Below are 22,823 nucleotides of genomic sequence, written 5' to 3' on the forward strand. Positions count from 1 at the left end.
AGGGCAGGGTGCCAGACCGTGTCAAAAGCACGCGATATGTCTCGGGATATGGCTCTGATCTCATGTCTGATATTGAGGGCTTTCATCCACTGTTGTGAGAGCATAAGCAGCATCAAGCATGTCCAAGGTGGAGTGATCTGGTCTGAATCCAAATTGATGATCCGAGATGAGGTTGCTGGAGGAAAGGAAGGTTTTCATATCACCTGTGATTATGGATTCCATGACTTTCCTGATGATTGGAGGTAAGCTGATGGGTCTGTAGTTCAGGGGATCAGTTTTCGCACCTTCCTTGTGTCATGCTTTGATGTTGGCGTATTTCCAAGCAGATGGAATATGTCGTCGTGCAAATGACAGGGTGAAGAGGGCAGAGAGAGGATCCGCAAGAGCAGCAGAGCAGGTTTTTCGGACACGTAAACTGATGCCGTCCGGTCCAGTAGTAGAGTCAGTGTCGATGATTTCCAGAAACTTCTCCACCTTCTCACGTGCAAAATACAGAGTCCAGGAGCAGTTGGGTATGACAGGGAAGGATGGGGACCAAGAGTGAGGGGTTGTGGACACAGGATGTGGAAGCAAACACACAATTGAAGCAATCGGCCTTCTCAAGAGCAAGATGAAGGGATGGAGGAGGAGATGATTCTCAATAACAAAATTAAACGAGTAATTTAAATGATTAATCTAAAGATATTTCAACAAAAGCTCAAGAGTTTATGATGAGCCGTGATAGCTAAAACTGCGACAGCATGACGTCATTACCTTCTTGTCATGTCACAAAACCGATCAACCTGTTTGCCTTCCTTAAAGGAACTGTTGTTCGTGCAGATTGAAACGAGCTTCATCAAGAGAGGTAATGAATTGTGGGTTCCCTCACTGCCTTTTGGAATCATGAATGTGTTTTTTACGGACACGGGTTGATCGGTTTCTCCGAGTGATAACCAAGAAGGTTAAATTATTATTAATAACTCTGAAAAAAGGGATCAAACTTTTCTCCAAACACAATCCTCACACAGCAAGTTAACCTTTTCACAAACAAATCAGTGTCTGGAGTTCATCGAGCAGGTTGTACAGAAATCACATTTGAACGTTCGGAGACTTGAGTGAAACTATTAAAGGGAAAACAATGTGATAAAGATATAATGTGTGTAATGAACATGGATTTGAACCTGTGATTTACAGATTCATGAATAGGAACACAAAACGGGACAATATTTACCCTGTCCTTGTACCTCATACATTTTTATAAAATATTATTACACTTTTAGAAATACTTTTGATAGATTTGATCACATAATTACTCAAAATTTACTTGATTGGACGTTTCAAATCCTGTAACACTCATATCAGGTATGTTATGATTCAGACTCGTGTGATTACAGAACAACTACAAAGGTATCAATGAAACCAAACTCATGAAATGTTTAATCTTATCAGTTGATTGTTCTTGTTCAAACAGACGAACTGCACTTGTTTGTCTGTGTCGTGAAAGCGAAACTATTTGAGTGAAACAACCGGATTGTCTGGTTGTCCTTGTTTTAAGAGGACAGTGACGTGGCACGAAAAGCTTGGTAATGGAATGTAAATTGTAAAGGACATTACCTTCACCAAGTCCTTGTTAACTACTAAGATCTTTGTAATGGAATGTAAATTGTAAAGGACATTACCTTCACCTTGTCCTTGTAAACGACTAAGATCTTTGTAATTGAATGTAAATTGTGAAGGACATTACCTTCACCTTGTCCTTGTGAACTGCATGAAGCCTGTCGATCATCATGCGGATATATTTGGTCTCCTAAATAGAATGGACATTTTCTATCGACTCCACGACCCTCGACTTTGTGTTTAAAAAATAAAAAAATGTACATTTAATCTCTGCCTTCAAAGCTGGTGAGAGCATTACGTGGGATCAGAAAAAGAATCTCACCTGAACAGGAATCTGAGGATATCTGGAGTTACGAACAAGCTTTTAAATATGTGCCATCCACGTATCCCATGTGTTCATCTTGCATATCAGGTCATTTAACAATAGATGTAACCCACTTGCAGTATTGGTCAGCAGCAAATTATGATGAACTTTTGGAAGATGGTGGAATGACGACACATCGATGTGTTCAGCAATATAATTCAGTCCATCAGACCCACAAAGTAGACCGGACCCATATTTTCTTTCATACCAACACTACCGGTCAAAAGTTTTTGAGCACCCCCATTTTTCCAGTTTTTACTGAAATTTAAGCAGTTCAAGTCCAGTGAATATCCTGAAATGGTACAAAGGTAAGCACTAAACTGCCAGAGGTTTAAAAAAAAGCTTGGGTTACCAAAAACTGAAAAATAAACCAATGTCACCCGCAGGGTGACCCGTATCTTGCCAAAAGGTGACCACGTGTGACTTCTTTAAGGTCACACTGAGGTGAACAGAGCTGCTATCCACCAGGAGCGAATCCTTGAGGAATATCTGCCTACGAGAGATTCCGATGAGAATCGTTCTACAGAGTAACCATGAAAAATATGCTTTTGCCTCATAACGTCACCAAATGACATCATAATGTCTCAAGCTTGACATATCTAGAAAGCACTCATTGAGGTGTTCAATTTAAGGTACTACATGATATGGTTCCTAAAACTTGAAAATTTGACCTTGGGGTCAAATATGTTTGACCTTCGGCGCTAACCATGAAGGTCAAGGCCAATCGCCACCAAAAATTAATCAGCTGAGCGCCAGACCATGAACCATATTCCCATGAAGTTTGAAGACTATCTGATCAAAATTACTCAAAAAATAAGGGTTTCGTCGACTCCACTGATTTGCGACAAAGTGACCTTGACCTTTGACCTTGACCTTCAAAATTTTGTGTACTGAAAGGGACCTCTATTGGCCTTTGATATGCGAAGTTACAAAAATTTCCAATGATAACTGTGCTCTGCAGAATTTTTTATACGTGATTACAGACAAACAAAAAAAAAAACATACAAGCTGATTAAAGGCCCGGTCACACCTTGACGTTTTAGCCAACGTATGCCGATTTTTGAATTTTTTTTTCTAAAACGCTGGCACACGTTGAATACGTTATGGGTAAGTTTTGATAACATTGAGAGCACGCTGAAAAACACTGTCATACGTTGTTGTACGTTGACTTTAAACGTACTTTTTGGTTGTCCTCAAATTTTTTCATGCTTGAAATTTCAAGACGTATGCCGGCGTATGACTCACACGTTCCGCTACGCTGGCCACAAGTTGTATGCACGGTCTGCGATCGTTGACAGACATCAACACATGCTACTTGTAAGTTAATCATAAGTTGAGACCCGCCGAGGTAATGTTTAGCGTACCCGAAACTTATTTCTAACCTATGATTAACGTGTTGTTGGCACGTTACGCGATCGTTGCCACACATCGACAAACGTTACTTTTAAGTTACTCATAGGCTGAAAGACTTCGGTATAATGGATCGTCCTTGCGTCAGCGTCCACGGCCACGGCCAGGACACTTATTTGCAGCATTCTTCAAACTTTTCTTCGTCATGATGAGGATGTTCACACTTCGATGTCTAGCTTGGCTATGATGCCAATTGTCCATCGGCAGCGTCTTTAAAATCGTCGAGTTTGAGCGTTTTAACACGTTCAGAAGAAACGCTTCAAATTTCCAAACCCCAGCGTCAAAAAACAAAGGCGAGTGACAGCAATTTAAATCGTTCATTGTAAACAATGAAAATAGCTGAGTGGTACCGTTTAAAAGTCGTTGAGTGTAAAAAAAATCCAATTGTTGAGCGCAAGCGTCTACTTTCAATAGTGGGGTTTGAGCGATTTAGCACGTTCAATAGAAACGATTAAAATTTCCGAGCACCAGCGTCAAAAAACAAAGGCGAGTGACAGCAATTTAAATCGTTCATTGTAAACAATGAAAATAGCTGAGTGGTACCGTTTAAAAGTCGTTGAGTGTAAAAAAAAAAATCCAATTGTTGAGCGCAAGCGTCTACTTTCAATAGTGGAGATGCAGCCATTTAATCGTTGAGTGGCAGCCTATGAATAGCAAACCCTACATCACCGGCAAAGATAAACTGCCGCACGATATGGATAAGTTAGGCTATCGTTGGGCATAGTTTGTGAACGCCGGCTTCACGATAATTATTCGTTGGTATACCGTATCTATAAGTAATCAAAGCGCTCTATGCACATTATTAGTTCATTGTGCATTTGTCCAACCCGTTATGAATAGACCTAAATCGTAAAAACAAGCTATAGCTCATTGTTGAAAAAGCCCCATAAAAAATTATCCGCGAAGAACTTCGAACAATGGTGAAAAGATGTCTCCTACCCGTGGACACGGGGATGCAAGGAGGATCCATCATAACCCACACCCTCCCCCTCACACTCACCTACTACTGCCAACATGAAAAAACTACTACAAATACGAATACTGATAATGATACTGATACTGTTACTGCTGACATGGACATCGACTCAAAAGGGACTCGAAAACACTGTTGGGTTCCCCTTTTATGAGCAGCATTTTTATATACCAATTCCCAAAACCGCTGGGAACACGTCTTTATATGGCAGTTGTAAGCTAGAAACACGTTAATTTTTTTTTTTGTCGACCGGAAGACGTCATTGGAATACGTCTACATACGACAATGTGTGTTGGGACTACGTAAAGAATTGGTTCAAAGCACGTCAAACATAAGTTAGAAATAAGTTTCGCGTAAAAAAGACATTACCGCGACGTGTTTCGACTTATGAGTAGCTTATAAGTAGCCTTTGTGGACGTGTGTAAGCGTCCACATATCGTGTGTAAAACTTATCCCCATCGCATGCGGAACGTGTGTCATACACCAAGTACGTCGTAAAATTTTGAACATGTTTAAAATTTCTTGACGTACTCTACTTACTACGACGTATGATAGCGTACTTTAGCGTTCTACTCACGTATACCAAACTTACTCATACCGTATTTGACGTGCCCCAACGTTTTAGACACATTTTTCTTAGGTCGGCATACGCTGGCAAGATCGCCAAGGTGTGACCGCGATGTTGTCACTTCCATTTCTACAGCAGTTATGATTCGAATCGTTGTGCGTCAGCCTTTTAATAGGCTACGTCACAACATCGTCAGCGATGCGTGCAACGCGCTATGCCTAAGTTAGACTATCGTTGGGCATTGGTTGTGTAGGCCGACAACAGGTTCAGCATTCGTTGGTATAAGTTATCTATAACACAACGAAACGTTCTATGTTCGTTACCAATGTGTTATACATAAGACCAAGTCGCTATGAATACGTCCGAATCTTTAAAAAAAAAACATCAAAAGTTCAACGTAAGCCAGCGTTTTACATAAGATTTTAATACGTTGCAATCGCTGGCTAAAACGTCAAGGTGTGACCGGGCCTTAACATATCTTGCAAAAACTTCGTTTTGGCAAGATAATAATGTAAATTTCAGAGTTGTTAAAAAAGGCCCTTTTCAGGGAACAAGTAATGGGTTAGGAACTGCAGCTGTTCTGCAGCATTGGAAGTAAATTAAGCCTTGAAAGTTCCTTTAGGTGTTGCAACTTTTGTTGATTAGTTACAAATCCTCTGTCTGTATAAAAGTGTTGGAACAGACTGTGTTGCAACACTCTCTGGAGCATTATTTGGACAATATTGCACTGCAGGAAGTAGTATATTGCGATCATAATATAAAGGCGAGAAAAAGTCAATGAACAAAGGAAGACCGACAGACCATGAAAACCCTGAAAAGTGAAGGTCTTTTCTTGAGAGAAATTGCAAAGGAAGTCAAGGTGTCAGTGAGTACAGTTTCCTACACCATCAAAAGGCACTTGGAAACTGGAGGAAACTCTGACAGGAAGAGGTCTGGCAGACCCAAAGCCACAACACGATCAGAAGACAAGTTTCTGAGTCAACAGCTTGTGTGATAGGTGACTCACAGGACAACAGCTTCAAGCACAGCTTAACACTGGTCGAGAGTAAGGAAGTCTCAGTTTCAACTGTGAAGGGAAGACTTCAAACTGCAGGTTTGACAGGTCGAGTGGCATTAAGAAAGCCATTGCTAAGAAGGCAAAATAAGAAAAACAGGCTTGCCTGGGCCACGATGCATCGCCAGTGGACTACTGAAAACTGGAAGAAGGTCTTATGGACCGATGAATCAAAATTTGAAATCTTCGGTTCATCACGCAGGGTTTTTGTACGCCGCCGAGTGGGCCAAAGGATTGTTCTTCAGTTTGTGACACCAACTGTTAGACATGGAGGAGGAAGCGTGATGAGCTGGGGCTCTTTTGCTGGATCCAGAGTCGGCGAATTGCACAGAGTGACTGGCACCCTGAATCAAAAGGGCTCCCACAGCATTTTACAGCGCCATGCAATACCCTCTGGTCCATGCCAAGTTGGTTCGGGGTTCATCCTACAGCAAGATAATGACCCAAAACATACCTCCAGGCTATCTCAGAACTACCTTAGAAGAAATGAACAAGATGGTAAGCTTCAAATCATGGAGTGACCATCACAATCTCCAGATTTAAACCGCATCGAGCTTGTTTGGGATGAACTGAACATAGGGTGAAAGCAAAGCAACTGACAAGTGCAACACATTTGTGGGAACTTCTGCAACAGTGTTGGGAAAAACTTTCCAAACAATATTTGATTTCCATTGCAGAAAGAATGCCACGAGTATGTTCGACTGTTATATCTGCAAAAGGTGGCTACTTTGATGAGTCAAAAATTTAGATTAAATTATGGTCAACATTACGATTCCATGATTTCTTTTTTATCTGCAATTGTTTATTTGTTCTCTGCTTTAATTTCAGAATACATTGAAACATTAAACTGCTTAAACTTCAGTAAAAACTGCAAAAACGGGGGCGTTCAAAAAGTTTTGACCGGTAGTGTATTAATTTGATCTCCTATTTTCAGTGAAGATGAGAACAATCATGACTTCGGCACTCAGCTGTAGCATTCAGTTCTGGACAACTTCGTTTTTTATTACAATCTTAACAATTCCATTATAATGTCTGTAAGTTAATGCTTTCCAAAGATGTGAGGTCAAAGGATTTTCCCAGTATAAAAACAATGATAAATAACTCCAGAATCGTTGAAGTTGATTCGCCCCTGTTGGACACAGTTCCCAAACGGCGACATGGATTTGTTCTCGATTTTCGTGTGCATGCGTGCATCCATCCGCAACCATATTTCGGACATGTATGGACCGATTTTATTTGTACTTGGAAAAAAGACAACACATGATGGCATGCATATGTACATCATTTTGTTTCATGATGCGATCAAAGATGGCCGACTGGCATCCATTTTATTGTAAAAAAAACCCAATGTTGAACACGTCCTCAACTATTTCTCAGACTTGCATTTATCGGTCTTCTTAAAACTTGGTGTACAGATAATGAATGATGGATTACTTATGCACATCATTTTTATTTCGAGATCAGATCCAAGATGGCCGACTGGAAGAACGGTGGCCATTTACGTTGTAAATAAATATTGGCTAGCCTTTTAACTCGGCACAGCAAAATTACTAAAACCACGGGGGTTATAACATTTTATGTCTTTTTCTCCTTTTGTTATCCTGGATTTTGATTTTACTGGCTTAACATGTGTTTCAGAATGACAACCTTGATTGGTTTTTTGGGGTCGAAAACAAATTGCATCCTCTGCAAGTACACAGTACCATTTCATGTACTCTTGAGGGTTGTGAATGTTGTTCTTACTTTGTGATTGATGCAATGTGAAAATGGTCAGTTTTTCATTCATCTGAAGGACCAAGACACACTTCAGGTCGACTGTGTGATACAACACTTGATAAACTTACAATCCTCTCCATTGAGAAGGCCTCACCCTCTTCCTTGTATTTAAAAACTGCATCAGATCTGTTGCTGATAACAAGAAGATAAGTGTATGTCTGTTGTGATGCATGTGTTCGAAGTACAAGGAACAGGAGAATAACATTTATCCCATTATGCCTGCTCTCAACATCACTTGAATTATATGGACAGGTTTATTGACTTGTATTCACTGATGGGGGAGGGGTGGGAGGAGTGGTGGAAAACAAGAGTAGATTCGGCACAGGGACAGCATGAGGGTGTTTGTAATTTGGAGGTGTGGGGGGGGGGGAGAAGGCTGTTCTCCAAGGGTATAATTGGTTATTGTTTAATTTATGTTTTGTGATTATTCTCTTCTAATTGTCCTTTACCTGGCCAACAGGTTGCATTTCTGTGTTCATGACAAAATGGCATCTTCTTCTCATATCAGAGATGGTATGAATGAGCTCACATGCTCTGTCTGTTTACAACTGTTTGAAGAGCCCATTACACTTCCCTGTGGACACTCATTTTGTTGTTCCTGTCTCGAGAATTATTGGGAAAGCAGGGAAGAAGATGCTAATTATGTTTGTCCATATTGTCGTGAGGGTTACACTCAAAAACCAAAATTCAAAAAGAGTGTGATCCTTTCATCCTTGGTAGAACAGATGAAGATGAGAGAGGTTGAGGGTCAAACTGAGGCAATGGATGGTGAGGGTGATGAAGTGAACGCAAACAGGAGAGTCAAAGTGGGAGGTTGTGAGAGTCACTGTGAGGTTTGTAATGAAGAGGCAGCCATGCGGTGTGTCCCGTGTGAGATCCTTTGCTGTGAGAGACACGGAAAGCCCCATAAACAGAAAGGGCACAAAGTGGTGGAGCCGGGAGTGGATGTGGAGGAACCGAGATGCACCGAGCATGGGAACTCCGTCAACTTCTACTGTAAGGATGATGAGAACCTTGTGTGTCTGATGTGCACGGTTGAACAACATAAGGGTCATCATGTTGTTTCTGTGGAGTTAGCTCATGCTGAATTCAAGGTACGTGAATCCACCACAAAGTGTTTATTTGCTTTTACTCTGTTTATAGATTCCCCATCATTTCCAATGACTTTGTTGTGGCTTTGAAATTAAATATATTGTTATGTTTATGGGGAAGGGAATTGTAATTAGAATTTAAGGCCTGAATACCATTTGTGTTCATCTGTTTATAAGACTTTGAATATATATTTAGACAGGTGGATAGGGTGGATTCTACTGCATAAAAACAACCTGTGTGAGAGTTGGGCCTTGCCAATTTTACATAAGTGAAGTGAAGAATGTCCTGTCAACTGATGTCTTGAGCTGAGGGGTGATGGCGATTTTTCCATTCCACCCCAAGGGGTGAACAAGGCAAGTTGGTTCATAACAACTTTACCACACTAATGATTGGGTTTGATTGAGTATACCAGGATGAAATTGGTGTTAATTGTAATATTTAAAACCAATGTGGTTTTGGACTACATTTGGAGCATGAAGACTTGTTCAATACCGCTCATGCTAATTTAGTCATCCAAGGAGGGATCTCTTCCATGTTCGGTCTCTGCACCAGCTGCTGTCAAAGTTGTAGTTGTCATTGAGTGGTTGATGTGGGGGCATACATGTGACAAGAGGAATATGATAACTCCTGATATATTATTGAAGTGAAACATGTTGATTCCTTTTGATGCAAGTTAACAGACAAGAGCATTGCAGTCCCATTTATTTACATATTTCTCCAAACTTGGTCACAGGTCAGGTCAGATATGGGAGTATGCATCGGAGCAGTGCGTCGCTGCATCCACTTTCCGCTAGTAATCCAGGGGCCTCCATCTAACCATCCCCCAGGCAGATTCCTGGCCCATCCCCATCTCCTTGAGATACCGATCAACCTGATGCAACCTCGAAGCACGTGGTCGGCCCATTGGCCTCCTCCACTCACTCGGCTCTCTCGCTGAGAGAATCTGGTGAGCAGGATTTGCATCAGGAAAACGAGCCACATGTTCATACAGCCTCAGCTGACACTCATGGACAATGCAGGTAACAAATGTCATTTGAGTCTCTCTCAGCAACCATGTGTTGGAAACAAAGTCCGACCAGCGATAGCCAAGGTTTCTCCGACAAGACGTGGTACCAAAGGAATTAAGTCTCCATCCCAGATCCCTGGCCAGAGTCCAATTATCACATCCGTAGACCAAGACTGGAAGCAACAAGGACCTGAAGACTTGGACTTTCATCCTCCCACACAGGTACCGGCAGCGGTACACCCCACGATCCAGTGAATCCATGACTCCCCAGACATCTGTTGACCTCTTGCTCACAGCCAGCAGAGACATGAATTTCACTGCCAAGGTAAGTCAATCTCTCCGTGACCTCAACATCCTCAGCACAAACAGGTACAGACAGGATAGCAGCATCCAAGATGTCATTGAAAGCCTGGATCTTAGATCTGACCCTGGAAGGTTACCCCGTGGTTTTCCTCCTCTCATCCAAGAATGTGTGTCCAGAAGGCTTTTCCCCAATCCCGTCATCCAGTGAGCTGCCCTGCGGAGGGCAACTGCACAGGAGGTACTCCCACGGAGTGGGTTCTAAGATTTCTTTGCGCTCTTCTTGTATTTCATGGAGTGAAGGGTTTTTCGGTGGCCAGAGTACAAATCCTGCCATCGACCTCCTAAAAAAAAAAAAAGTCACCCAACTGCAGGCGCACGTCTGCAGACACATTTGGGTACGAGATTTGGACGGCTGTTGGATCACAAGGAGCTCCTCAGCCGACGGTGAGCCAAGACCACTGCCTTGAGGAAACTTGATCACAAATCAACAGTTAAACTCAAATTATCTTAACCCTCTGGTGCCCTCACATCACAGCTCAACAATGATGGTACACTTCCTATTATAAATTCAGGGCAGCCTTTTCACCTTGTGAAGCTCATTCCAGAATTCACATTTTAACTTTGTATTCCCATTATTTAATTATTCTGCATCGATGTCAAATTAAATAATTATTTTTACAACATTTAACTCATAAGCTACTCATGTGCTGTTGTATGAGACGTTTTTTTGGAGAGAATGAAAAGGATTTCAAGTCAAATATTTTACAATGAATGTGAACCCTTTCACTTTCCTATTAATGACATAATTTTGTTGTTAACTGAAGTTTTCTTGTTTTTATTATGTGCAGGGAATTTTGGCTGCAAAGTATTCTCCACTGATTGAATCGATAAAGGAAGTTGGGTCTCAGATTCAGCAGGTGCAGCAGGAAGTTGAGGATACAGAGGTAGGGGTCACTTTGGATTGACTACCATTGCAATGAAATTAAAATAAAATCTGTAAAATATTATGAATGTGTTTCATTCTATTAATTTGTTGTGAAACAAGATTGAAATTGAATGTCAACAGTCAAAACGAGTTGAAATTGTAAAAGTACAATGAGAAGAGAATCAGGATGGATTTCTTTTTTTGTAAACCAAGTCGAGGCTCGTGGAGGAGCTAATGCACAGAAACATATAACAAGGCAGGAAACAAGAGGGGGTGGGAGAGGGAAGCACAAAATAGTCGGGAACAAAAACAATAGGATAACTGTGAAAGGGAGAGAGATGGGATGAGGTACATGGGGTAAACAAGATGGTACGACAGGGACTTTAAGGAAGGAAAACAGGGAAAATGAAGGAGGTGCATTTGGGGTGGATTGACGGGGGAAGTAAAGGTCAATATTTTGGATGGGTGAAGATGAGAGATGGTGGTGAACAGCTCGGTTTTTCAAGATCTGGAGGGAGGATTGGGATTGAAGAGAGTCTGGGAGTTTGCTCCAGAGGTGGGTTAAAAAGAGTGAAGGTGAGCAGTGATTCATAATTTTGGCAGTTTCACCAGAATGGGGTTTTTGGTGGACCTTGAGCGCCCTGAGGAAATATAGGTGGGACAGATTACAGACACAGCAGGGGGGAGCAAGGCCAGAGAGGAGATGGTGGAAGACAGAAAGACAACCGACCTGCCTCCGGTGAGAGAGTGACAGATCCAATGACTCAGCTTCATCGCAAGAGATACCAATGATCCTAAAAGCCTTGGTTTCCACAGCGTGAAGTAGGAGCACCACCCCAAAGTGGGGGGGGGGGAGCAGTACTCTGTCAGACTGCAGATGAAAGCTTTGTATATGGTCCAGAGTTCAGCTGTGCCAAGGAAGGACATTGCACGATGTAGCATGCCCAGTCAGCGAATGGCTTTGGAGGCCAGCTTGGAGATGTGGCTTTCCCTGGAAAGATCGTGGCAGATCGTGAGACCCAGAAGCTTAAATGAAAGGATTTATTCAAGAGGACTTTTGCGAATGCAGATGGTGGTGGGGAGGGGGGGGGTGGGATGTTCTGGATGGTCCTTTTGGAAAGACATGGTGAAGATGTGAGATTTGTCAGGATTGAAAGACATATTCCAAGTGTTTCACCAGCTTGTGATTTTATCCAGGTCTGCAGAGTGAAAGGGCTGCTGTCTGCCAATCAGAGGGATGAGAGATTGTACAGCAGAGTGTGGAGTTTTAAGCAAAGTGATGAAGAGAATTTTCCAGGGAATCTGAGAGATTATTGATGAAAACCAGAAAAAGGACAGGGCCAAGATCACTGCCTTGAGGAACTCCAAGGTGTATATTGGCCCCCACACTTTTCATCGCTGTATGGGCTGGATTCTGGGGAGGATGTCAGAGCGATCAAGCTGCATTGCATCATTTGAGAATGTCAAGATTTCTGATCTTAATTTTACAGTTGATCCAGTCATCTTTGCAGAGACTCCAGATATCCTTTTGGGGACCCTCAAGGTGCTGAATGAAGAGTTGGAGCCACTAGGATTGTGGGTTTCCAGGGTCAAAACTAATATCCAGGCTTTCAATGACATCTTGGATGCTGCTGTCTTGTCTGTACCTGTTTGTGGCGAGGTTGTTGAGATCACAAAGACATTCACTTACCTTGGCAGTGAAATTCATTTATCTGCTGGCTGTGAGCCAGAGTTCAACAGATGTCTGGGTCGGGCCTGGGGAGTAATGGCTTCACTGGATCATGGAGTGTAGTGTTGCCAGTACTTGTGTGGGATGACAAAAGTCTGAGTCTTCAGGATCTTGGTGCTTCCTGTCTTGCTCTGCGTGTGTGCGACTTGGACTCTGACAAGGGATCTGAGTCGGCGACTTAATTTCTTTTGGTACCAGGTCTCTTCGGAGAATCCTTGGCTATCGCGAGTCAGACTTTGTGCCCAACGACCAGTTCCTGAGAGAGACTCAAATGAGATTTGTTACCTGCATAGTCTGTGAGCATCACCTTCCTCTGTATGGAAATGTGGCTCATTTTCCTGATACTGATCCTGCTTACCAGATTCGCTCAGCGAGGGAGTCTCGTGAGTGGAGGATGCCAATGGGCCGACCACGTGCCTTGTGGGTGCAATAGGTTGATCAGCATCTCAAGGAGATGGGGATAGGCCAGGCATCTGCCTTGGGGATGGCCAGATTGAGGCCCCTGGAGTATCGGTGGAAAGTGTAGGCAGTGATGCGCTGCTCTGGCGCATGCTCCCATACCTGACCTGACCTGAAGAGGGGGGGGGGGGGAGACCATTGAGAAGGAGTTGGGAAGGAGATTTCAAGAGGAAGGGCAAGGGGAAGATTTCAATGGGAGTGCTGAGGGGAGAGATATGAAGGAGAGTTGCAAGGGGGGACTTTTGGGGGAGAATTGTGGGAGAAGGGTGAGGGGGGAGAATTTAGGGAGAAAGATGTGGGGGGAGATTTTGAGAAGGGTGAGGGGGAAGCTTGGGGGGGAGTAAAGTTTTCTTCAAAGAGGCAGGAAGCAGCTGAATTGAGAGGGACGGGTGAGAGGGAAGGCTTTAAGAGGCAGGCGAGATGATGAGAGCAGGCACAGTCATGGAGGAAGTAGGGAGAGGGCGAGGATGAGACTTTGTCATGGTGGGATCGTAGATGTGAGAGTCAGTGGGGAGGGGGGGGCAAGATTTGAGGGTGTGTGAAGAGGGGGAGATTTGATGAGAGGAAAGAGGGAGCGTCATAGAGATATTGAGCAGTGTGCTGAATGAGAGTGCGAGACATTTGAAAACCATACAGTTTGGGATATGAGAGGGGGAACTGTTAGCAAGGCAGAGGATAGTGGAGAGATTCTTGGATGGGGGGCAAGATGGGAGGGGTAAGGAGAGGGTATAACAGGGAAGGAGTTAGGAGGGTGTAGATTTCTGGAGGTGGGATGAATTTGCACTGAAGTTTGACAAAAAGAATGATTAATAACGGAAGAAAAAACAAGTATTGCAAAATGGGATTAAAAAAAAATTGTAGCTTAGAGATTCGTTTACATACATTGGAAGATGGATGGAGTGCAGAATAATTGACACAGTGGAGAAAGAAAACATTGTAACAGATGGAATTTTTAGACACAGAATGAAAGAAATGTCGGATTGAACAGAAGATTTTAAAGATGAAGAACCGGGAGAAGAGGGGAAGTTGAAGTATTGCAAGAAACCTTTTTTTTTCTGAAGATTAGGGAAGAGGGGGGAAGAGTGAAGGAAAAGTTTGAAGAAAAGATCGTGAAGGTCTGAGGTGAAAATCTTCACAATCAGAGTGGGATTGGCAGGGAAGAAGGAAGAGAAGGTAGAAGAGGAGTCACGACAGGAAGTCATGTGGAAATGTGGGGTATAAGCTGATAAGGGAAAAGTTTTTTTTTTTGTATTTTTTTATTTTTAAGACATGAAACAGAGGGTGCAGTTGGGTGGGATCGAAGGACGTTGGAGGGAAAATTGGTGATAATAAAAAAAAACTGATGGTAATGTGGGTAAAATTCAAATAAACACGATCGTGCACATAGATGGGAAGAGGGTGGGCCTCAGGGAAACCTGACATGACAAGACCGATGAATACTCACCAAATAGCACAAACTTTAAACAAAACCAAACTTGGAATGAACAATAAACATGGAGGCAACAAAATAAAGTCAAAACGCAACAACAAACGACCGGAAACTTATCTCTTACAAAGTTGGCAGAGACCCCTGTAGTGAACCAACTGTCACCTCAAAAACCAGATCCGGAAGACGGATGGATGGAAACGAATGAAAATGACGTTTCAAGTAATCACATTGAGATGTATCAAAGAGATTCTCAATCCTTCCTGTTTGTTCAGATCGGAAGACAATTTCATGTTTTCTTGTTTTGTTTCAATTAACATTGAGATCCACACTTTTTGATTCTTTAATGTCCAAATATATTTTTTATGCCCATCTGGACTTTGTAAGTGTTGCAATCTCCTGTGGCTTGGTGGAACTGATTTGCATTGTCGCCGAGAGTGTCTCAAAGTGCACTTCAGTGTTTCTTTGTAAAACGGACCCTTCACTCAGTTTAATCACCATTTCAAGCCATTTATTTTCTTCCAATCCAAATTGATTTTCCCCAAATGGTCATTTTTCGTGAAACTTTGAATAACCTAAATTATTTTTCCAGCTATCAGGAAGAGAGAGCGAGGAAAGGATTGAGGAGGAGAGAAGAGAGATGTATCGAGCTGTGGATGAAAAAGTAAATCGGATGAAGAGTTGGCTCAGTGAGAGACGGAGAGTGAAGCTTTCTCACCTTGAACACCAGAAGCAGAACTTGCAACACAAGATGGATTCTCTCTGTGAAACAGAATCCACCCTGAAGGCATCACTCAAGGAGCTGGAGTCAGTTTCGTTTCTGGAGGTGAGGCTTTTACAAACATTAGAAAAAAGGGAAAATGGTTAACAGTTTCACTTCCACAGGTCTTGAGAGGATGTTTCAGGCAGTACTCCTCTCCAAACCCAAACTGCTACTTTTCTCCAAAAGTAAAAAAAAATGTTGTCCACTGAAAATATGGTTTATTACCTGAAGTTTTCTATGCATGTGTATACATCACACACAATCAATACATTTTTTTAAATACAGATTACATTTACATTCTTGATGAAAGTCTTACATTTACCATCATGGTGTGCTTTGACATTGAAACTACTTTTTCACGAAAACATCACATCGATCTGCATCGAACATTGTGCTAACATGTGCAAATATAGTCTAATTAGATCATCTACTCTCTTTCGGTATTCTTGGAATATCATCTGGTCCAGTAATCACCAATGCACTGGGCACCTCGGTGTCCTGCTCTCCTCTCCTCCCACCTCATTGTCTCCACTCACTTTCCTTGATGGACGAAGTGTTGCACTTATAAACTAGAAGGGCACTCGATAGAGCGCATATCTCTGCCACACAATGCCTGATTCACGAGAATATATCAGGCCCAATACATTTTTTAAATATCACGCAACACAGTACTATTTCGTTTTTGACCGATCTCTCAATGGTGAAAAATCACTTTAGAAACCAAATAATTCTGTCTCCTACCAAGATCTGGATTTGGATCTTCACCAAAATCGAATCAGTTTGTCCTTTCCACACACCCAACCTGTACACCAAGTTTCGTCCGAATCCGTCCACAACTTTTTGAGATATCGTGCTATATATATCGATTTCGCCCTATCTCCCGATGGTGAAGAATCATTTCAAAAATCCTGAGATCCAGATGCGGATTAGGATAATCACCAAAATGTAATAATTTCGTCCTTGTCACAAACCCAACCTCTCCACCAAATTTCGTCCAAATCAGTCCACAACTTTTTGAGATATTTTGTTCTCAAACAAACAAACAAATAAGAAGAAGATGTCATGCAGAGCACGATACTTGCAAAATGCAGAAAACAAATTTGACCTGCAAAATAATTGGTGGTTGAATTCGATGAGGAAATGTGCAACTCTTCAAATTTCAAATCAATCGGATGAAAATTGACAATTTTAGAAATTCGGCCGATGTTCACTTCGAGAATAATTGGTGGTTCAATTCAGTGACCTGATATGCAAATCCTTTTCAAATTTCAAACCAATGAGATGAAAATTGAAGATTTTAGAAATACCTCCTTAGTTGTTGATCTTTGGCCGATGTTGACCTATTGGTCTCTGTTGACCTCAAAAATAATTGGCTGGTTGGATTCAATAACCTGAAATGTATATCTTCAAATTTCAAGTCAATTGGATGAAAATTGAGGATTTTAGAAATCTCACCTGTTGTTGACCTTTGGCCTATGTTGACCTTTTGGTCTATTTTGACCTCAAAAATAATTGGCTAGTTTAATTTAGTGACCTGAATTATAAATCCTCTTCAAATATCAAGTCAATCGGATGAAAATTCACAATTTTAGAAATTCAGCCAATGTTGACCTTTTGGCCGATGTCGACCTCAAAAATAATTGGTGGTTGAACTCAGTGACCTGAGATGAAAATCCTCTTCAAATGGCAAGTAAATCAGATGAAAATTTAGGATTTTAGCAACACAACCTTAGTTGTTGACCTTTGGCAAATGTTGACCTCAAAAATAATTGGCTGATTGAATTCAGTGACCTAAAATATAAAACCTCTTAAAATTTCAAGTCAATTGGGTGAAAATTGAGGATTTTAGAAACACCACCTTACTTGTTGATCTTTGGCCTATGTTGACCTTTTGTTCCATGTTGACCTCAAAATAATTCACTGGTTGAATTCAATGACCGGAAATATAAATCCTCTTAAAATTTCAAATCAATCGGTTGAAAATTGAGGATTTTAGAAATCTCACCTAAGTTGTTGACCTTTGGCTTATGTTGGCCTCGGTTTACCTTTTGACCTCAAATACTATAGGCTTCTTCCTGATGACAAACTACCATGTGGTGAAGTTTCGTGAAGGTCAGGTCAGGTATGGGAGCATGTGCCAGAACAGCGCGTCGCTGCGTCCACTTTCCGCCGGTACTCCAGGGGCCTCCGTCTGGCCATCCCCCAGGCAGATGCCAGGCCCATCCCCATCTCCTTGAGATGATGGTCAACCTGCTGCAACCATGAGGCACGTGGTCGGCCCACTGGCCTCCTCCACTCATGAGACTCCTTCGCTGAGAGAATCTGGTGAGCAGGATCAGCGTCAGGAAAACGAGCCACATGTCCATACAGCCGCAGCTGACGCTCACGGACTATGCAGGTAACAAATCTCATCCGAGTCTCTCTCAGCAACCGCTCGTTGGACACAAAATCCGACCAGCGATAGCCAAGGATTCTTCGAAGAGACCTGGTACCAAAGGAATTAAGTCTCCGTCTCAGATCCTTGGTCAAAGTCCAAGTCTCGCACCCATAGAGCAAGACTGGAAGTACCAAGGACCTGAAGACTCGGACTTTCGTCCTCCCGCACAGGTACCGGCAGCGCCACACCCCATGATCCAGTGAATCCATGACTCCCCAGGCCCGACCCAGACGTCTATTGACCTCCGGCTCACAACCTGCGGAGACATGAATATCACTGCCAAGGTAAGTGAATCTATCCACGACCTCAACATCCTCACCACAAACAGACACAGACAGGACAGCAGCATCCAAGATGTCACCGAAAGCCTGGATCTTAGTTTTGACCCAAGAAATCCGTAATCCCAACGGCTCCGACTCCTCATTCAGCACCTCGAGGGCCCCCAAGAGGATGTCTAAAGTCTCCGCAAAGATGACTGCATCATCTGCAAAATCAAGGTCCGAGATCTTGACATTGCCAAACGATGCACCGCAACTTGATCTCTCCGACATCCTCCCAAAAATCCAGTCCATACAAGTGCTGAAAAGTGTGGGGGCAAGTACACATCCCTGACGAACTCCAGTAACAACTGGAAATAAGTCAGAGATGGTACCACCACACTTCACAGCACTCTCAGTACCAGAGTAGAGTTCAGACATCAGATCGATCAGTTTCGGTGGCACCCCACGAAGACCAAGAATCCTCCAGAGGACATCCCGATTCACTGAATCGAACGCTTTACAGAGATCAACATAGGCTGCAAGCAGCCCCTGCCAAAACTCTCGTCTGCGTTCGGTGAGGACACGAAGTGCAAGGATACGGTCAATCGTTGACCTCTTTGGTGTAAAGCCTGACTGCTCTGGACGCTGGTGCTCAAGCAGATGGTGGCAAACCCTATCAAGAATTATCCGAGCAAAGACCTTGCCCGACACTGAGAGCAGCGTCACCCCTCGGTAGTTGTTGCAGTTGCAGTCTTGGCGATCACCCTTCCCTTTCCAGAGAGGGACAACAAGGCCCCTCTTCCAGTCAGTTGGGATAATGCCTGTGTTCCAGGCAGAGCACAAAACTGCATGCAACGACACAAGTGCAGCATTTCCACCAGCCTTGAGAAGTTCAGCATGGATGCCACAGATCCCTGGAGCTTTGCCCCGTTTCAACTGGTTCACCGCAGCCCGTGTTTCCACAAGCGATGGTGGACCACAGTTGATTCGACGGTCAGCAACAGGGATTGTAACACCCTTGACGTCCAACTCGACAGCTGGGGAATCAGCCTGGTACAACCGCTCAAAGTAACCGGCCCAGCGGGCCTTCACTTCAGACTCCTCTGTCAAGAGCCTACCACTCTCTGCTCGAACTGCAGTGCTCCGAGGGATGGGCTTGGATGAACGTAATGCGCGAATTCCCCTGTAAGCGGAACGAGAATCACCTGTCCACAGGTGATGCTCTACCCCCTCACAGATTCCTCACACATAGGCCTCCTTGTCCACCCTCAGTGCACGTACAGTTTTACGTCTCAGCTCCCTGAACAGCTCAGCTCTGCCATTCAGCCTGGCCCTGCGACTCTGGTCAATGGTATCCAGTGTCCCTTGAGAGACAAAATTCTTCTTTGCCCTGCGGTGAACTCCAAGGCATCCACCCGCAACATCAAGGACGGTGGTCTTGAAGTGCTCCACAACTCTTCAGGACCCCCCAAAGCACCCAGACCCCCCAAGTGTCCACTCAGCCTGTTCGCAAACTCCTCAGCTACTCTCTCATCCCTGAGCTTGGCAACATCCAGCCTAGGCTGGGATGGTACCATTCTCCAGGATTTAACGTGCAGCTTTAGAGTTGCTACAACAAGCCTGTGGTCAGTATTGAGGAACTGAGCACTCCGGTAGACCCTGCAGTTCTGGATCATCCTCCAACGACCGTCAATGAGGACATGGTCAATCTCCTTTGCCACACCGCCAGCGTTGGAATACCAAGTCCAGCGATGAGCTTGCGGGTGCTGAAACCATGAACCAGCCACCCTAAGTCCATGACTTCTTGCAAAGTCAAGGAACTTAGTGCTATTCTGGTTCATAGTTCCTGACCCATGGGGACCAACACACACCTCATAACCATCCCTATCAGTTCCAGTCGATGCATTGAAATCCCCCAAGACTAGAAGTGTATCTCGTCTGGGGCACTGATCAACCACAGACTCCAGTGTGGCGTAGAATGTGTCCTTCACGGTGAGATCACTCGCCTCAGTCGGAGCATAAATAGAGACCAGGGAAATGACACCTAAGGAGTGGCGAATCCTTAATCTCATAATACGCTCGTTGACCGGTGTTACCTCAATTATCATTGGGGTCAGCTTATTGGACACAGCTACAGCAACTCCTTGGGTATGGTAACCATCAGAGCGACCAGACCAATAGTAGGTGTAACCACCCACCATTATCTCGCCACAATCCGGTCTCCGAACCTCAGAGAGAGCTGCAATCCCGATGTCCAAACGCTTGAGCTCAGATGATAACAGAGACAGGTGATCATCCTCTCTTAGGGATAGGACATTCCAGGCACCCACCCGAAGGGTCCACCTCAGGTTAACCCAAGGAGACCGCCGTCTGGTGGACGACACCTCAGCACCACTCCGACACACTCTCCCTCAATCTGACCCAGGGATGATACCCCGTGGTTTCCCTCCTATCAAAGATTGGGGGTCCCGAAGGCTTTGCCCCAATCCCGTCATCCGGTGAGCTGCCCTGTGAAGGGAAGCTGCACAGGAGGTACTCCCACGGAGTGGGTTTTCAGATTTTTTTGCGTTTTTGCGTTTTGCGGAATGAAGCGTTTTACGGTGGCCGGAGTGCAAATCCTGCCACCAACCTCCTAATAAGAAGTAACCCAACTGCAGGAGGACGTCTGCAGACACAGTTGGGCACTAGATATGGATGGCCATTGGCTCACAAGGAGCTCCTCCGCCCTTTGACAGGTTTTGTTTTTAATCCTGCTGGGTGTCCATATCCAAACACCCTCCTCACCAGAAAACCTGGTGGGGGCGACGGTTTAGTCGCCGACAACCCGACCATGGAACAGGTTAGTACAGGTTTACATGGTACCTGTAGCAGGTCACAGATCGAACCTGACCTGACTAAAATTTCGTGAAGATCAGTTTAAATTTCTGACCTGTAGGCGACAAACAGGCAGACAGACAGACAGACAGACAGAATAACAAAATAGACAAACCAATATACTTGAAAAATCTTCGATTTTGCAAGTAACAAATGAAAAATCACTCAGAGAGCGACACTTGGCAAAACAGAACAAAGTAGAATGGCATTTGGTAGAGCACATACCCTCCTTTTTACATTGCACATACATACCCCTCCACATCCCAGCCAGACTGAAAAGTTTCCTTTTTGTGTGCCACTGAAGGGCTGGATCTGAACCAAAATCTAATCTGGTTGTTCTTGTCACCTCACCAACTTATCCACCTCGTTTTGCCATAACATGTCCACAACTTTTTGAGACAAAATGATTTATTTCTTGATTTTGGCCGAACCTATCAATTTTATAAATTAGGCCTGTGTTGACCTTTTGACCTTAAAAATAATTCATGGTTGAATTCATTGATCTGATAATGCAAATATTGTTCAAATTTCAAGTCAATCGGATGAAAAGTGAGGATTTTAGAAAGTGCATGTAAGTTGTTGACCTTTGGCCAATGTTGAACTTTTAGCATATGTTGACCTCAAAAATAAATGGTGATTGAATTCAGTAAGCTGATATGCAAATGCTCTTCAGATTTCAAGTTAATCGGATGAAAATTGACAATTTCATAAACAATTTTAGAAATTTGGCCCATGATGAGGTTTTGGCCTATGTTGACCTTTTGGCCGATATTGACATCAAAAATAATAGGAACTTGAATTCAGTGACCTGATATGCAAATGTTCTTCAAATATCAAGTCAATCAGATGAAAATTGACAATTTTAGAAATTTGGCCCATGTTGACCTTTTGGCCTATGTTTTTCCTCAAAATTAATAGGTGGTTGAATTCAATAAGCTGATATGCAAATGGTCTTCAAATTTCATGTCAATCGGATGAAAACTGACAATTTCAGAAACAATTAAAAAATTTTGCCTGTCTACCTCAAAATTAATAGGTGGTTAAAATCAGCGACCTGATATACAAATGCTCTTCAAATTTCATGTCAATCTGATGAAAATTGACAATTTTAGAAACTATTTTAAAATTTGGCCTATGTTCTGTTGACCTCATGGCCGATGTTGACCTTTTTATCGATGGTAACCTCAAAAACAATTGGTGGTTGAATACATTGATCTGATATTCAAATCCTTTTCAAATTTCAAGTCAATGGGATGAAATTTGAGGATTTTAGAAAATTTGGCCCAAATTTGCCTCTTGGCCTATGTTGACCTTTTTGGTCAACCAAATTTTATGAAACTTCAGTGTGGGACCGTCGCAGTGTCGTTGACCATAATCTCCGAAAAATTCCGAACGATTGGCTAAGCGATTTAGGCTGGTGGCGAGTGAAGACAAACAAACAAATTAATTTGGTTCTTATAAGTCGATAGTGCTCCTGTTTAATGAGTTTATAGCACTCAGTTTGGTCATGATCATAACTTGGAAGTCAATCGGACTTGAAATGGCATTTTTATCGCAATTTGAAATTTTTGACCCGACTCCCCTGACATTCGACCCCCGACCGCTGAGAAGGGTGTTGGTGTGACACCCCAATGAGACATATGGTTGGATGCAGTATTGGAAGATGCACATTTTGGATTTGGTTTGAAGTCGATACGACCATTTTATCGGACGTCGTTGCAAAAATAAGAATTTCGATTTTTCAGTGACCTTGACCTTGACATTTGACCTATATTCACCAAAAACGACAAGTGTCGAAGTTGGACCAT

At 43.1% G+C, this 22,823-nt stretch overlaps 2 protein-coding genes across 5 annotated transcripts in view; one reads left to right on the top strand and one right to left on the bottom strand.

The window, feature by feature from the left end:
• The window catches only part of LOC147033509 (E3 ubiquitin-protein ligase TRIM7-like), a 1,095,521-nt gene that overhangs the window by 822,047 nt on the left and 250,651 nt on the right, over positions 1–22,823 (bottom strand). The gene's annotated exons all lie outside the window — the stretch shown is intronic.
• The window catches only part of LOC147033524 (E3 ubiquitin/ISG15 ligase TRIM25-like), a 272,640-nt gene that overhangs the window by 189,676 nt on the left and 60,141 nt on the right, over positions 1–22,823 (top strand). For 2 of the 4 annotated variants that reach the window (XM_085855210.1, XM_085855203.1), the window contains 3 exons: positions 8,202–8,835; positions 10,991–11,086; positions 15,274–15,507. The exons of 1 other annotated variant lie outside the window; for it this stretch is intronic. In XM_085855210.1, the coding sequence (XP_085711336.1) occupies positions 8,227–8,835; positions 10,991–11,086; positions 15,274–15,507 (939 nt within the window). In that variant the 5' untranslated portion in view covers positions 8,202–8,226. Of the gene's footprint in view, positions 1–696; positions 845–8,201; positions 8,836–10,990; positions 11,087–15,273; positions 15,508–22,823 lie in introns of those variants that run through there. One more of the 4 variants, XM_085855217.1, reaches the window with a different exon arrangement.

The sequence above is a fragment of the Eptatretus burgeri genome, chromosome 2 (assembly GCF_056783735.1).
Source record: "Eptatretus burgeri isolate ZD-2024b chromosome 2, Ebu_testis_v1, whole genome shotgun sequence".
Taxonomy (NCBI): Eukaryota; Metazoa; Chordata; class Myxini; order Myxiniformes; family Myxinidae; genus Eptatretus; species Eptatretus burgeri.